This window comes from Thalassophryne amazonica, chromosome 22, assembly GCF_902500255.1.
Source record: "Thalassophryne amazonica chromosome 22, fThaAma1.1, whole genome shotgun sequence".
NCBI classification, from domain to species: domain Eukaryota; kingdom Metazoa; phylum Chordata; class Actinopteri; order Batrachoidiformes; family Batrachoididae; genus Thalassophryne; species Thalassophryne amazonica.
In genome coordinates, this window is record NC_047124.1 from 9380287 (window position 1) to 9397759 (window position 17473).

The 17473-nt window shown below is 39.8% G+C and overlaps 1 protein-coding gene across 1 annotated transcript; it reads left to right on the forward strand.

The window, feature by feature from the left end:
* The first annotated feature begins 417 nt into the window (after window positions 1-417).
* On the forward strand, window positions 418-11552 carry usp18 (ubiquitin specific peptidase 18). The gene is made up of 10 exons (XM_034163636.1): window positions 418-498; window positions 2284-2380; window positions 2593-2735; window positions 4969-5048; window positions 5133-5267; window positions 5375-5467; window positions 5539-5700; window positions 8259-8390; window positions 9523-9569; window positions 11418-11552. Exons 1-10 carry the CDS (start codon window positions 471-473, stop codon window positions 11539-11541), a joined length of 1041 nt encoding a protein of 346 aa, XP_034019527.1. The 5' UTR covers window positions 418-470; the 3' UTR covers window positions 11542-11552.
* Window positions 11553-17473: the final 5921 nt, after the last annotated feature.

Consider the following 17473-nt stretch of genomic DNA (forward strand, 5'->3'; position numbering starts at 1 on the left):
GGAGACATGCATGATGGGAAATGTAGTTTGCTTAGGTTTGGTTTATTTATATATTTTTAGCGCTGTATATTATAGATATTATAATATGTAGAGATCAGTGGCCGTTACCTCACGGTTGTTCGCCTGAGTGAAAAACCACACGATGAACATAAGTGTCGTTGGAGTTGTGTAAACTGTTCTCAACATGATCCAGTTGTCTCATAATTCCAAAAGCCGTTTGTTTACTTTTTTTTTTTTTTTTTTTTTTTATTAGTAATGCACCATGAAAGATATATATATATATATATATATATTTTTTTTATAAAAAAAAAAAAAAATTACAAAAACAGGTGCAAGAATCTGTGGCCTCATAAACCCCTGGTTTACGTTCTGTTCAAGTCAACTTTCAGTTTGATAAAAACGAAAGTGAAACTTAAACTTGTGGAGCTTTTAAAATCTATGAGGAAAACGGCAGCAGTGAGGATTTTGTGATGGCAGCTCAAAGATATCACCACACTGGTAAGAAGAAAAATAAATAATGCAGAAGCTCTGAACTTAATTTGCTTTTTTTTATGTATGACTGTTATGAACAGTAATGTGTATCAAATAGGTATGTAATCTGAGATTAGTTTTACAGTATAATATGTTGTAAAGTGTTTCTAATGTATTTAATATGTTTTTATATGTTTGGTAGTGGGGGGGTGGGGGTGGAGTGAGATCTAACTAGGGCAGCACTCAGTGGAGGGCTCCAATCTTTTAATTATGTTTAAATATTAAATAACTGGGCAGTACAGTGGCTTTGTGATTTGCACTGTTGCCTCATAGCAAGAAGGTTGTGAGATTTCTTCCCACCTGGTAAAAGGTGCACCCACCTTTTAAATAATTATTTATTTATTGTATCTATTTCGCCATCCTTTGATGACGTATGAATGGAAGTGACACGCAGTCGGCATTCGTGTGGTAATGGGCCATACTAAAATACGAAATGGGGCCTAAAATTAAAGTACATTTCATTACATGCACTCAGTTATGCCAAAACAAACAATATCCTAGATTACTTATATAGTGGGCACCCTGCTTTAAGCAGAAATAGATGTTATTTACGCCAGGTGGCAGCATTTTCTTGTGGCGTATAGCATGATAGTTTTATGGCCTTACGTGGTTTTGGGTGGGCTACTAAGGTATGCATTTCATGAAATTAACATTTATTATCCCCATTTTGTCCAATTTGTATTTTAGTATAGCCGTTGGTAATGACTAATGTGAATAACATTTACCATGCTTTATCAATTGAGTTTATAGGAAATGTAGTAGTAGTAAAGGGGAGATACACTTTTGTGCTGCAGAATTGAGCCAAACTTGGCACACATATACTTTGACATACAGGGAGTGACAGTCTATTGAGCACTTTAGTAGTAGTAGTTAAGGGATAGACACTTTTGTGCTGCATCATTATCAGTAAGCGTGCTAAAAGGTTGGTGTCATACTTTTCTATTCTCTTCTTTTTCCTTTGAGCTTTTTATTTCTTCATTTTTGCAAGTAATAGTTGCAGTAGCGTAGTAGTAGTAGTAGTCATAGCTATCGCTTCTTGAGGCAGGTTTAGTCGTGCCCTAACAGTTTTCTGGAATCCGGGATAGGTGGGAGGTGATAGCTTTGTTGGTGAATATTAAGTTTCCATTTCAGTTTCTGAATCAAACCCGCCCTGGGTCGGGTAACCGGTTAGTACTGTTATTTCTACCTGGTTCTTTTATGTAAAATTCTGCCCCTTACCAAAAACCAAACCATTGTATTCCTCATTTTGAGTTTATTCAAGGTCACATTAGAAACCAGGCCCGGGACCCTCATAGACAGTGCCCATCTTGTGAAAGGCCCCTAAAATGAGCCATAGAACACTTTTTATACCTTGTGGGTGTTAACATGGGTGTGGTTTAGTCTCACATTTCTAATGTTACTGGCTCTCACCAACAGGGGGAGCTCTCCATGTGTCTGAAACTTGAACAGATGATAGAGTAAAACTTAACGTATTTCTCAGAACTTCCAAACAAATAACACAAATACTTAATAGCTAACATAAAACAAAGAATTAGCACAGTTAACAGTACTGTATAACAGATGGAGTGACTGAAATTGAACCTAAAGACAAACCTCACTTGTTGAGGTTAAAGCAATACTGAGTTGGAATTTTTAACATCAACAAACTGTCGAAAGTCTGTTCATCTTTTGCTAAAGAACCTAGCTGTTTTAAAAAAAATATGCAGGACAATAGTAATGGGATGGACGTCTTTCCCTTTCTGTCTGTTGCAGGCATAAGAGGTTTGGACAATTATCACCTGTCCTGTTGTGTGAATGCATTGCTGCAGGCCTTCGCTGCTACCGCGGAGCTAACAGAGCTACTGGAGAGGTAAGTTTGCTAACACTTTGACACTAACTTGTATAAAATAGCCATGCCTTAATCATTGGAGGCTTTTAAATTAGTTTCGGTATTATTTCTGGTATCAGTTTGTTGACTGTTCTGCAGGTTTCGTAGAGTCTATCTTAACCCTCTCACCCACTGAGCAAACTTGAACCTACCACTGTGCTAACCAGCTAATGATGTTTATTTGATTGCACCAGGTGGAATTCAGCTGGTGTTGGAACAAGCAGTCGAAATGTTCCTTTGCAGATCAAGCGAGTTCTGACAGCCATGCAGAGCGACCGCCCTCAGCCGGTTCCTCATCGTGACTTTCTGCACTGCCTGGACAAAAACCGCATTCGACGTAAGGGTCACTAACGCAAAGAGCAATTTCTTTACTTTCTTACAACCATACTCATATTAAAACATTTTTAGAAGTCAAGCTTCTGAGTTCTGTTATCAGCTGAAATCACTGTTTCAAACTTCAAACAGGGGAGGCTGCGTTCAGCTCATTATAAACGACTATCACTTCCAATGTAGCTAGCTTACCATGGAAGACTGCAGTGCATTTTGATTTTACAGTATGTTCTATTTATGTTGTTTATATTGTCAATTCTGTTGATGTTCTGTTGTACTGTGTGTTGTTACGAATAAGTAAAAAAACAAACAAAAAAAAAACAACATGGTGACATTTGCCATGGAAAAAAAAACTGACTTCAGACAACTTTGTTGATCCCAAAAAGGGCAATTACATTTACACTCCAATTACCTCAGACAAGATACAGCAATTAATCCACAATGATTACTTATTTACCGTAATAATGGCACACATCAAAATTACAGACAACACATATACATTTGACATTGTTTATGTGCTCTAAACTTGAAGCAGTCCGTCATATGAATTGAGGCAAAGTGGGTGAAGGCCGCAGCAGGAGGGGCCCGCACCGCCCATCTTTGCTAACTTCTAAACTGGTATAATTAAAACAAGTCGAGCATGCATTGGTGGTGTGTTTAGCCGCATCCATGGAACTGGCTTGTGTCCTGGATGGCAATCACGTGGGTGGATATTAAAACAAAACTTAACGAGCTAGCTTTATGAAGATGTCGTCATACCACTAGCATGCTATCGCTTGCAAAGCAGGTTGCCGGTGATATTTTGTTGTCATTTTGATCATACCCTGTTTTTGTAACTCCCGTGACAGATTGAATCATTTCTTTCTAAACTAATTACACTACTAGCACGTTGCCTGCGGGGATCCATGGGCTCTCGATTGGATCGTGTTTATAAAATAGGTAGCTGACATTTTTCAAGGGTGGTAATAAATTAGGCAAAGTGCATCTTTCCTGATAATGTAGAGGTGATTTTTAATTTGGTTGTAATTTATGTGTGTGCTGTAATGATTTGGAATGGCATGTGAGTCCAGAATGTAATTATCAATGCCCATTGTTCACTGTTGTTACATAGTATCTCCAAAAATATTAATCCCATCAACGTTCCATTTTTGCAGCGTTCATCCTTGACCCAAAATACATAAGAAAACCAAATGGTGAATGTCAGCTCGCCACAGTTTCTCCTTGTTCGAAGGTACACATGCGCTTTTAATATAGAGATATTTTACCGCCCCCTGCTGGAATGGCATGTGAGTCCAGAATGTAATTATCAACGTCCATTCTTCACTGTTGTTAGATAATATCCGTAGTTTCTCCAAAAATATTAGTCCTATCACCGTTCCTTTGTGGTGTCGTTCATCCTTGACCCAAAATACATAAGCATACCAAACGTAAAAAAGGCAGCTCTCCCCAGTTTCTCTGTGATCGAAGCCACACACACACACACAGAGGCCACTTGTCTTTTTATATAGATAATTGCAGCAAAGTCTGTTCCCCTCCACCTCCCGGGACCTATGGCTGATTTTTAACAAACCTAATGTGTATGAAGGCTGATGACACAATTGTCATTAAAAGGTTTGTTTTGGAAAAGGTCAAGATCATTGGGGCCAAAGGTCAAAATTTTTGTTTTTCATTCCAATTTTCACTAAATTTGGTACATCTAGAGATGAGTTCTGGAATTGCCCACCAGGATAAAATCTACCAAAAGTTGATCATTGGAGCCAATGACATTTGAGTCAAAATTCTACATTTCGATGAGTATTATTGTTCATCACTGCGCCTGCAGCAAATGTGGTCCACATATGGAGGTGGGTTCTGGAGTTTCCCCAACTAGATCAAAATTGGCAAAGGTCAATCATTAAGGCCACGGTCATTTTTGCCTTTACCGATTTCTCCCGAACTTGGACTGCCAATTAAGGTTAACTACAAATTATCCTTAAAGAATTACTTTGGGCAGAGATCAAGGAATTTGATTATATCACATTTTTGACCAAACAAAGAACACATTTGGCTTGATTCCAGGTTTGCCTTGGGAAAGTCAGCCATTTAATTTGGGTGAAGGTCAAGGTCACGTTGCTGTTAAGTTTTTCAAAAATAAATCACTTGTCAAAGGCAATTCAAGCTCTGGAGATTGGTTGCTCACTGTTGTTTTTAATAAGACGAGGGTTGTCACGTTATTGCTTAATTTCTTTTCCGCGTTGCAGTTGGCACACAGCACGACGCTGACGAGTTGTTCCACTTCATTCTGAACTTCACGCAGCAGCAGATGGATGACCAAACAGTGGTTGGTCTTTAATCACACATTTTGTTTCTTTTAAATCTCTGACTTCATCTTCTACAAATATTTGCATTTTATTTTTCACACCAGGCCCTCGACATCCAGAATCTGTACAAGATTCCCATGGAGTCACGTCTGCAGTGTTTAGCTTGTTCCGCCATCCAGACCTGCAGAAATTACCTGCTCAGCCTGCCGTTATACATCCTGCACTCTGACAGCTCGCTGGTCCGTTTTCTCTTTGGAGTCAGTGAGATTTATTTTTTAATGGCCTTAAATTCAAACTTTCCTCTCAAGCTGCCGTCCCCCCCCCCCCCCCCCCCCCCCCCAGGAAGGGATGCATTGCCTCTTTTTTTGCGGATCAAGAACTGAGGGATGATAATTGCTGCTTTTGTGCCCAATGTGAAGTCAAGACTGCGTTTAAACGCGTGAGTCAGATTGAATCTTTTAAACACACATTTTGAAGTATCGCATCCAAATAACGCTTTTCCTCTTTCAGGGTGTCAAACTTGTTTCTCTGCCTCGGATCCTCTGCTTCCACCTGAAACGTTTTCGGAATCATAAGGGTTTGACTAGAAAACTGGATTGCAGTGTGACTTTTCCCAAAGCCTTTGACTTTTCGGGGAACCTTCGGGAAATATTTTGCGCACACTCTGCTGAGGTATTTCGTTTTTATTTCTTGTGAATGTTGTGGATTTTGTCGTTACGGAAGCGTATTGTATTCACTTGATAAATTAATTATTTGTGTTTTTCTGAGTAATTTATTTTTTTGTCTTTTTACAGAATAATTATTTCTGTTTTTCTGAGTAACTTATTTTTTATTTTGTTTTTCTGAGTAATTTATTTTTAGGTTTGTTTTTTTTTTAGGTTGGGTTTATTTTTAGGTTTTTTGTTCTGTTTTTGTGGTAATTTTTTACCCCCGTTTTTCTGAGTAATTTTTTTTTTCCCTGAAATAGTCCTCAGGTGCCTGCGTAGAGTCGACAAACTAATGATAATACCATCTACATGACTTAAAGACAGGACAGTCTCCCAGTGTGTTAAACCCAGATCAAAGTAAAATGTGATTAAACTGAACAATGTCACGTTTGTTACCAAATCAAGCTCTCAATTAATGAATTAGTCATCAAATTTTCCCAAAACACAACAACAAAAAGTTGAAAAACAGAAGAAAAAAACTATTCAGAAAATCAGGAAAAAATTACTCTGAAAAACCAACCATAAAAATACACTCAACAAAAATATAAATGCAACACTTTTGGTTTTGCTCCCATTTTGTATGAGATGAACTCAAAGATCTAAAACTTTTTCCCACATACACAATATCACCATTTCCCTCAAATATTGTTCACAAACCAGTCTAAATCTGTGATAGTGAGCACTTCTCCTTTGCTGAGATAATCCATCCCACCTCACAGGTGTGCCATATCAAGATGCTGATTAGACACCATGATTAGTGCACAGGTGTGCCTTAGACTGTCCACAATAAAAGGCCACTCTGAAAGGTGCAGTTTTGTTTTATTGGGGGGGGATACCAGTCAGTATCTGGTGTGACCACCATTTGCCTCATGCAGTGCAACACATCTCCTTCGCATAGAGTTGATCAGGTTGTCAATTGTGGCCTGTGGAATGTTGGTCCACTCCTCTTCAATGGCTGTGCGAAGTTGCTGGATATTGGCAGGAACTGGTACACTCTGTCGTATACACCGGTCCAGAGCATCCCAAACATGCTCAATGGGTGACATGTCCGGTGAGTATGCCGGCCATGCAAGAACTGGGACATTTTCAGCTTCCAAGAATTGTGTACAGATCCTTGCAACATGGGGCCGTGCATTATCCTGCTGCAACATGAGGTGATGTTCTTGGATGGCACAACAATGGGCCTCAGGATCTCGTCACGGTATCTCTGTGCATTCAAAATGCCATCAATAAAATGCACCTGTGTTCTTCGTCCATAACAGATGCCTGCCCATAAAATAACCCCACCGCCACCATGGGCCACTTGATCCACAACATTGACATCAGAAAACCGCTCACCCACACGACGCCACACACGCTGTCTGCCATCTGCCCTGAACAGTGTGAACCGGGATTCATCCATGAAGAGAACACCTCTCCAACGTGCCAAATGCCAGCGAATGTGAGCATTTGCCCACTCAAGTCGGTTACGACGACGAACTGGAGTCAGGTCGAGACCCCGATGAGGACGACGAGCATGCAGATGAGCTTCCCTGAGACGGTTTCTGACAGTTTGTGCAGAAATTCTTTGGTTATGCAAACCGATTGTTTCAGCAGCTGTCCGAGTGGCTGGTCTCAGATGATCTTGGAGGTGAACATGCTGGATGTGGAGGTCCTGGGCTGGTGTGGTTACACGTGGTCTGCAGTTGTGAGGCTGGTTGGATGTACTGCCAAATTCTCTGAAACGCCTTTGGAGACAGCTTATGGTAGAGAAATGAACATTCAATACACGAGCAACAGCTCTGGTTGACATTCCTGCTGTCAGCATGCGAATTGCACGCTCCCTCAAATCTTGCGACATCTGTGGCATTGTGCTGTGTGATAAAACTGCACCTTTCAGAGTGTCCTTTTATTGTGGGCAGTCTAAGGCACAACTGTGCACTAATCATGGTGTCTAATCAGCATCTTGATATGGCACACCTGTGAGGTGGGATGGATTATCTCAGCAAAGGAGAAGTGCTCACTATCACAGATTTAGACTGGTTTGTGAACAATATTTGAGGGAAATGGTGATATTGTGTATGTGGAAAAAGTTTTAGATCTTTGAGTTCATCTCATACAAAATGGGAGCAAAACCAAAAGTGTTGCGTTTATATTTTTGTTGAGTGTAAATTACTCAGAAAAACAGAAAAAACTCAGAAAAACAGAAATAATTATTCCAAAAAACAGACAAAAAATAAATTACTCAGAAAAACAGAAATAATTATTCCAAAAAACAGACAAAAAAATAAATTACTCAGAAAAACAGTTATTCCGAAAAACAGACAAAAAATAAATTACTCAGAAAAACAGTTATTCCGAAAAAACAGACAAAAAATAAATTACTCAGAAAAACAGAAATAATTTTTCCGAAAAACAGACAAAAAATAAATTACTCAGAAAAAACAGAAACAATTAATCCGAAAAACAAACCAAAAAAATGTTTTTATTAAGTGAATGCAATACGCTTCCGTATGTCGTCTACAAGGGTGTTTGTTCTTCCAGAATGACTCCACCTACACGCTGTACGCCGTCATCGTACATTCTGGCACCGCTGTGTGTGGCCACTACACAGTCTACATTCATCACCATGGCAACCAGTGCTGGTACTATGCAGATGACGACCATGTGAGAAAGGTAGGTTTAATTTCTAGCGCATTTCAGAAAGCAGAACGTACAACTATTTACAATGAATAATGTCGTGTTGAGCAGATACGGCCAGCCCACGCCAACCATAGTTAGCATTAACATATCTGGTAATATTTTAGCAGTTAGCGTTCTGTTTAATACAGCTTATCAATGCAACGTCAATGTAACGCTGTACTGATGGAAATCTGGTAATTGTCTGTAAGCTTTTGTCATCGTTGATCAACTTTTTTTGATAACTCCTATTAAATCTCTATTTTCTTGAGAATTGATACGCAAGATTTTTATCTGGTATGTAATTTTTTTTCAAAAGTACTGTCCGAAATCTCTTGTATTTGAAGTGTGCTGCCTAAAATCATAATGCTCTAATGGCAGGAAATATGTGTTATGATCTAACAAAAGTAGTAGGATGGATTTTGACAAAATTTTCTGGACATATTGTCTTCAGGGCAGCATGGTGGTTTTGTGGTTAGCATTGTTGCCACACAGCAAGAAGGTAATGGGATCGATTCCCACCTGTGGTTTTGTGTGGAGTTTGCATGTTGTCCTTGTGTTTGCGGTGCTCCGGCTTCCTCCCACATCCATTGACATGTATGTTAGGTGGATTGGAAAATTTAAATTTGTCTGTAGGTGTGCACCCTGGCGTCCTGTCCAGGATGTATCCCGCCTCACGCTCCCCACCCCACCATGGCCCTTAATTGGAGTCAGCGGCTGAAGATGAGTGAGTGAGTGAGACTGTCTTCAGGTCAGGGAAGATTAAATTTCAAAACCTGATTTCAAGGACTGGCTTTATGACATCATAAAGGTATAGACATGTGGCAAAAAAAAACCCTATAGACCCACTTTAAATCTCTCGCTTGATGCTCGACCAGTTTTACACTGGAAAAAAATGCATTCTCCAAATGTCTGGTTCTCATTGTGGGGTCTGAGCCAAAGGTCACGGGTTCAGTTAGCTGTGGTTGTCGGAAAAAAAAAATCAATCTTTTGATTTTGAATTAATCAAAGAGGAAAACCTTGGCATCACTGGTGAACACTGAACCTTCTAATTATCCTCATGCTAAAAAGGACATGATTCTATTTTTTGGGAGTATTTGTGGTTCATTTTTGTCCCTGCAACACACAGGTCTCTTGGGAAGACGTGCAGAGAACGTATGGAGGAGGACCTTACAGGTAAATCATTCAAAATCAGAATTCTGATTACGTTGTATCAGGTAATCTTTTAATATTCAATTCCATCGAATGCACCCGTGGTTATGATCTTATTCTGCCATTTAGATGTTCATGTTTTAATTGCCACCAGCCAGAGATTCCTCACTTCTTTTCAATTCCAGGGTCATTCACTGAATAATCATTTTTATTTATGTAGCACTTTCAAAGAAAATGCTTCACATTATAAAATGCCAACATTTAAAGTGACATTTAAAATGTTGGGAGCGTCGCTCGAACTGAATGATTCAGCTGTTGCACATCAAACCAGCTGACATCATATGAAGTCCGGCTGGATTTTATAAAGCTCATGTGGATCTTCATTCACCTGATTACAGTTTTTGTTCTCGTCATCACGACTCTGAATCTCCGTTATCATGTTCGTCCAAAATTTTTTGCACTGCAGCTGCATTTGCTAAGCCGCGTGCTTGCTTTTAGCCACAAAAACGCAACATATGACTCGCATTTGAGCTTGTTTACAGTTGCTTTTTCATTTTTAAGGGTTCTGCTTAATATATTTAAAGCTTTAAATAGTGTCTGCTGGTGTCACCCAGATTTTATCTGCATCTTTGTGGAAATGACCTCAGATGTTTTCACAAAGCTTCTTTGTCTGCGATCTTCAGTCAAGATTAAAGATTTAAAGGTCATCATGTTGGTGTCGTGAGGGATTCCAAATATATGACTTCCGATATGCAGATAAACAACCTTCACCTCAACTTTGGAAAAGAAACTGGCAAACAATTTTATTTCCACCAGCGTTGTGCACAGCTAACCTAAGTTAGCTTTGATAGACCCTAATATCCCCAATGGAAAAGTTAACCATGATGATGCTAAACCAATAAACTGATCAAACATTTAGCTGAAGCTGCTGCTAACTGCTAACTTTTATTATATGAATTTAGCTTGAATTTTTTTTTGTCTCTAAAACCCTGAAAAACAGGCGTAAAGAGCTGCAATATTATCACGTTTTAGCATAAACATGGAGGTTCCCAAAACATTTTAGCATGTCAGTTGACGGTCAAGATATAGATAAGTAATTAAAATAACAAATAAAGATTATTCACAATGCACAAATTATTAAACACATACAAATGTTTTTGACCATATTTAAAAAATGTTAGCTGAACTGAAGTTAGTGGAAGCAAATTTGGTTAAAGCTAATTGGTCTGCTAATGGTTTCCAAAGTTAGCAGAAAAGCTAATCCGCTAACAAAAACTTATCTTCTGTATTTAGCTGTTAGCTGATTAGTTGAATTGTGCCCACCACTGATTTCAAGGCAGATGTATCTTCAACCACACCTGCTCCTAATTTCCACCATGTATGTGATGATGAGATTACTCCCTGCAACAAGTCCAGGCATGCCTGTGATTGATTTGTTGCATCAAAGTTAACCAAATTTTAATCAGTTTATCCTCATGATATTCCTATTTAATATGGTGAGTTTGACTATAATAGCAATTGTTATTTTAGAGTTACAGAGCCGTCTCTTATGACCGATGAAAAATGGCTCAAAGACAATAAATTTATGTTGTGTGGGTATGTGCTTCTGGTAATGTTCCTGTCCAAAATCTACAGTAAGTCTGAGTTTTACCAAAAAAAAGATATTAAAACATTTATTGTCTTGAGCCATTTTTGCATCGGTCATAAGAGACGGCTCTGTAACTCTAAAATAACAAATGCTATTATATTCAAATGCACCATATTAAATAGGAATATGGTGCATATGGTGGTAATGTTCCTGTCCAAAATCTTACAGTAAGTATGAGTTTTACAAAAAAAAAAAGATATTAAAACATTTATTGTTATTTCTAGAAACACAGCGTACATGCTGATGTACAGAAGAAGTGGAAACAGGCCGAAGAAATCCCACGTGTTCCGGCTGAGGATGAAGATAAGGTGCACTCAGGATCACCATGGAATCCATAGGAACTCCTAAATACACAGAACTGAATAATTTTAATGAAATGCTTGTGGGTTTATGAGGCAGATGTGGTCTTTGATACGGGTGAACCGGGCAGCCACCTGGGGCGGCATTTTGGGGTGAAATCTGTTTATTGTCGAATGCCAAATAAACAGAGATGGACAGAAAACAGTCAAAGCCATCAGGTGCCCAATTAGGAAAAATGAAAAGAAATAGAGGAGAAACGAGCAAGAATAAAGATGATAATTATGGTGGCATGTCATGAATGAAGGGCTAATGTTAGTGGTATTACCCGTTTTTAACCTCTTGCTATGATGCTTCTTGCTGCGCTACAACAATAATAATTTGGTCTTAACAAACACGAGATCTAATTTCACCATAAAAATGTGCATTACAACAAAACTGTTACAAGTTCAGTTATTATTTATATCCATCATTTGGGTAATCATTGGGCCCCCCTGTAATTAGCCAATGGAATTTCATATCTGTATGAACATTTGTCACAACTCCCTTTCGTGGCAAAGCATCATGTTAGTTTAACCAGTCATAACTAAGTGTGGCAAGCATAGAATTCGAGGCAGGAACTGAGGAGCTAATTGTTCCTCCCTGCAAGACAGGTTAACATAGCGTCTAATGACATACATTTAGCATGTAAGGGCATATTTATTCAAATTTGCAATTCATGCATGTTTTGTATAAGTTAAGTTGTAGCCTGCAGTCAATTTATTTTTTTTATTTTTTATACTTTTTATTTTTAAAGAAGTTTTATGGCATACATAAACAACAAACGTGGGCAGGCACAGGAGTACAAACAAAAAGAATATATTTTTTACAGTTCGTCAACATTGTCAGTGTCCATGGATTGTACAAAACAGTCCCATCTTTTCTAGTACTTTTCTTTGTGTTGTTGTAGGTGAAGGCGGAATGTTATAAGTTCCATTGTTCTTATGTGTGTCACAATTTGTATTAGGAGAGACACTGAAGGAATGTCTTTTTTGAGCCAACACTTAGTGATGGCTTTCTTTGCCGCAACAAGAATAATCCTTTTGGAGAGACACAGAGGAACAATGAGCAAAATGACAGGTCCAAATGAATACCAGTACTGAGTGAATCATACTTATTACCTCCTTCCAAAAACGAACGATGGCAGGGCATGACCAAAATATATGAACTTGATCTGCTTCGGTAGATCCACATTCCCTCCAGCAAGAGAACTGAATTCCCATGACTTTTGATTTCCTAATAGGAGTAATGAAAAAACGAACTAAACTTTTCCAGCGGAAGTCTCTCCAGATAGGCAAGTTTGTTGTACAATTTTGAGACTTCCATCCTCCAACCAGAGTTCTTCTGGTATTTCAACTTTCAAATCTTATTCCATTGTTTTTTTCACATGAAGATACATTTCATTATTAGTTTGAATTCAGAATATTATAAATTCTTCCTACAATTTTTTGTTATTACATCCTTTGTAGATATCAACAAAGACCTGAACTAGGTTGGAGGGATTTCCAGATGAGACACATTGTATTTCCTTAACAAAATAATGGCGTAGTTGGAGATATCTGAAAAAGTCATGTTTACCAAGACCAAATCTGAGTGAAAGTTTCTGGAAACTGTCCATCTGGTCTTTAGAAATGATACTGCTAAGGACTCTTAAACCTAATTGGGACCATTGTTTAAATCTAAAATCATGGACTGCTGGTGCAAAGTGTGGGTCACACAGTGGCCATCCCAGGATTTTAACTTGTCTTTGGAGATGAACCATCTTTACAACTTGCAGCCATATTTTAATAGATGAACACAAGCAAAAATTTCCTAGCTGTATAGTTGTTTTAGCACAATGTGCACAGCCTAGTACTGACTGTAATGGCACTTCAGTCAGGGAGAGCTCCAAACCCTTCCACCTCGCCACATAGGACTCATCACACCAGAGGACAAGCGGCCTCAACTGGGCTGCGATATAATAATGCCTAAGACAAGGTAAAGCCAAACCTCCACTGTCCCTTGGTAATTTTCATGTTAATTTCAATTACAATTTCAGGGGCACATCTAAAATATTAATAATAGTAAATAATTTTTTAAAAATGGCTGTTTGTGCAAAATTTTGTGGTCTTTTTTAGGTGGGGGTGCTTGGAGGGGGTCTCGCCCGGGGAATAATTCCATGTAGAACCGCCACTGTTATGTGGGTTTATATTAAATCAATAATTGTTGTTTCTGTCAGTGACCAGTAGGTGGTGGTGAAGACTCAAACCAATAACTGGTTTGTCCTTCAAAGATCATGCGCACTAAATGCTGAATACTGAGAGTTCCTTTGAGTAGAATGCTTAGCTCAGATGTTAATTGCGTTTTGGGGGAAATACCTGCAGAACGACTCAGTTTTTCCTTTTCCTGACATTTCCGTGTAATATTTGAATCACGCGTGAGGAATAATGATGTCAGCTCATCTGTTCCACCAATGAAAAACTTATTAAAGCATTTGATTTTGTGATTTTTGCTGTTAAATACCTACAGTTTCCGCATCACAAAGATGTCTTGATGATGCACTTTGCTTTTGTTCATATTTGGCCTTCCTGCAGGGTTTGGCACGTCTTCACCTACTTAGGATCAAATCTAGTGTGACTGTCTGCGAACGCAATGAGGAAACTAATGATAAAAGAGCTGTAAAGGTGATTTCCACTTCAGTTGTTGTTGCAGTGCTTTATTGCTTATTATGCTGTCTGTACGCTTGCTGTGCCCTTGCCGAGCATCGGGGGACAATGTGAAATGGTTCCTATGTGCTGCTGCGTTCTGACAGAATGGAACATGTCTTCTGTGCAGTGCTGCAGGGCCTCATGCTTTGGGGGGTAGCCCCCTACACAGTCATAACAAAGAACCAGAGGTATAGTAGGCGTCGGAGCCTTTTCGTAATTTGTAGTTGAGTGAGCATCACAATTTGGTTTTCATTTTACATTAATTTAAAAGGCTAATAAAGAGCATTAGGGCTCTTGAAAATGGATTTTAAACTGCCTGTGGTTTCTCACTCATCCCATCTCAAAGGCCTTTCAGACTGAAGGCGTCAGCCGCAGCAGTTAATGCCCCCCAACGCGATCTATAGAGATTTAGTCAACATCATTCCAACGGTACCCATGGATCCCTCAAAGAGACCTAGTACCAAAAATAAACAGTCCTCAACTTAGGTCACTAATGACTGTCCAAATCTCACAATGATAGCACCAGCACCCTAAAAACCTGGAGCTTCATCACCACCAAACAACAGGACCAAAGCCACCTTCCACCACAACCGCACACCCAACAGCCTGACCGTGCAAGCAATGTACAGTGAGGGAAATGGGACGCTTTCCTGACAAACGACACACAAAAGGAAGTCTGAGACTCTGCTGCCACGCCATATTTCAGTAATAATTTCATCAACTGACTAACATGTTGTGAAAACCAAGATAGGCTGCAAAGAACCCAGCCCTTGTGTTGGCGTACTAGTAGAGGTGGGATGCAGTTGATTGTTGACTTCTTGGGTGTGCAACTAGACAGCTCTGGTTGCTGAGCCACAAGTACATGGACCTGAATCTTAAAAATAATCCTTGCAAGCACCTTTCCTGACACAGAGAGCAATGTAATACCCTGTAGTTATTTCAAAGGAATTATATGGAACTGACTGGAGCATGACATCTTGCCCATTTCAAAGGAATTGATTCTTCTTTTTGCAGGAGATTAATTAGTCATGATTCATCGCCATGTGGCACCTGTCCTGCACTGGTAACAACAGGGCAACAATATGACTCTAACATGCACTTTAAGGCGTAACATCTAAACATCTCTGCGTCTTTTAAAGTTCAATGTGCAGGTCTTTCTCTGACCACTAGTTCTAGCCCCTTGTTGTGGTTGCTGTCACACTTCAAGGGAGCTCATAAACTCTTAGTTCACTGGAGAAGGCCAAGGGGACAACCACATTTCACCTGGCTGCAGGAGTTAGGTCATGACTCTTGACAGATGTTGATGGATCGGTTGCCACTCGGGGTGGTGCGATGGAGGCGGTGAGGCATGATGCCAGTGCATGCTCCCAGACTTGACTTGACAAGTGCAAAGCAGACATTTACATGTTTATCCAGCAGTGATGGTGAAACAAGTCAAGCAGCTTTATGGTGCTTGGACGTGAACAGATGCCCAGCAGGTGCCGCGGACTCCAACATCGCTGAGTTTTTTCTGGCTCCGCCGTGCAACCACACTGAAATATCTCAACTGTTTTCTTTGGAGGAAGAAAAAAATTCAAATTGTTCATTAATGCCTTTTTTAAGTCATTGTTGATGTGTGTTTACCAGTTACTAGGTGCGTAACGCCACGGCAATGCACCAAGGATAAAATGGAATTTGGCTGTTGGAGAAACCACTCTTGAATTTTCTCTTTTTTGTGTGTGTGAAGGATTTCACAAGCTGAGATCAAGCACTTTGTTCCTTTGACGGTTTGATGATGGGAATGACGCTTTGTCTTATTTCGCCTGCTCGTTTGATTCAGAATGAGCAGGTCCTGGTTTTCTTTTACCATCCCAGTAAGGAACTAATTTGTGCACAGCCTCTGCAAGGTTCTTGTCTCCTCAGAGCAACTGGTTGTGAGCAATGGCGCCACTTGCCTTCATGTTGACGTATTTTATTAGAGGAGTATGACACTTGAAAGTGGGCATGGAAGCGAACATGTTCTAAAACCGTATTTAGCCCATGGTGACTACAGGTCATATGCTCAAATCCCATATCATGCCACAGATCTGTGGATGTTCGGGAGCCGTAAGTGCTCACATGGTTGTCCTGTGTTTATGTGAGTTTTCAACTCAGAAATAGTTCTTTTTGCTCTCAGTGTCTGCCGTGCCGCCCTTGTGATTATGGTAGACTCTAAGAAAAACTTAAGGCAAACATTTGCGGAGTAATGTTGAGTGAAAATATGAAACTTGTCTATATATTTGATACTAAAAACGAAATTCAGCCCCATGGCATTGTTTTTGTAAGGCTTGTGATAGCGCCAAATCAGAGTTTTGTCAGTGCCAAGCTGTCACTGGCTGTGAAGTTGTCGTACCAAACATCCTTACAGTGATACCTCATAGCCAAATTTGACACTCGCAGATACACACTAGCAGCTGTGGCCACCAGAACGATGCTTTGGAACTAAAAGACCCGAGCGTGCTCATTTCCAGTTACACATAACTTAAACTGCACCTGCTCCTGATTTCCATCATGCATATGATAGTAAGATTATTCCCTGCAACAAGTGCAGTCATGTCCAGCAGATGGCAGTGTTCAATAGGTAGCAGGACTCTAGTCTGTCCAATGAGTGGCGACTGAGAAGTTTTGAGTCTGACCCAGAAAAAATAGGGCGTGTTCTCCATCTTTTGCATTCTCGAGAAACCGGCGTGAAGTTTTGACTCACTGGGTTTCATGTTGAGAATGCAAAAGATGGAGAACTACGCCCTACTTTTTCTGGGTCAGGCTCAAAACCTCTGTCACCCCTTGCATATTACATGTGTACCCTGATCCATGCATTTATCTCTTCTAGATTGGACTACTGCAATGTTCTATTTTCTGGTTTACTGCAGTCTAGCATTAGGGGTCTCCAATTGGTTCAAAATGCTGCAGCCAGACTATTGACACAAAGCAGAACGTACAACCACATTACACCCATTTTGGCATCCCTTCACTGGCTTCCTGTCCCAGTGAAATCAGATTTTAAGGTTCTGCTACTAACCTATAAAATTATTCATGGACTGGCACCTCCCTACCTAGCTGACCTTATTAAACCTTACGTACCGGCCCGGGCTTTACGTTCTCAGGGTGCAGGACTACTTTGTGCCCCTAAGGTGAATAAGAAGTCTGCGGGTCACAGAGCTTTTTCTTATCGTGCCCCTGTTCTGTGGAATGATCTCCCTGCGTCAATAAAACAGTCAGATTCTGTGGAGATTTTCAAG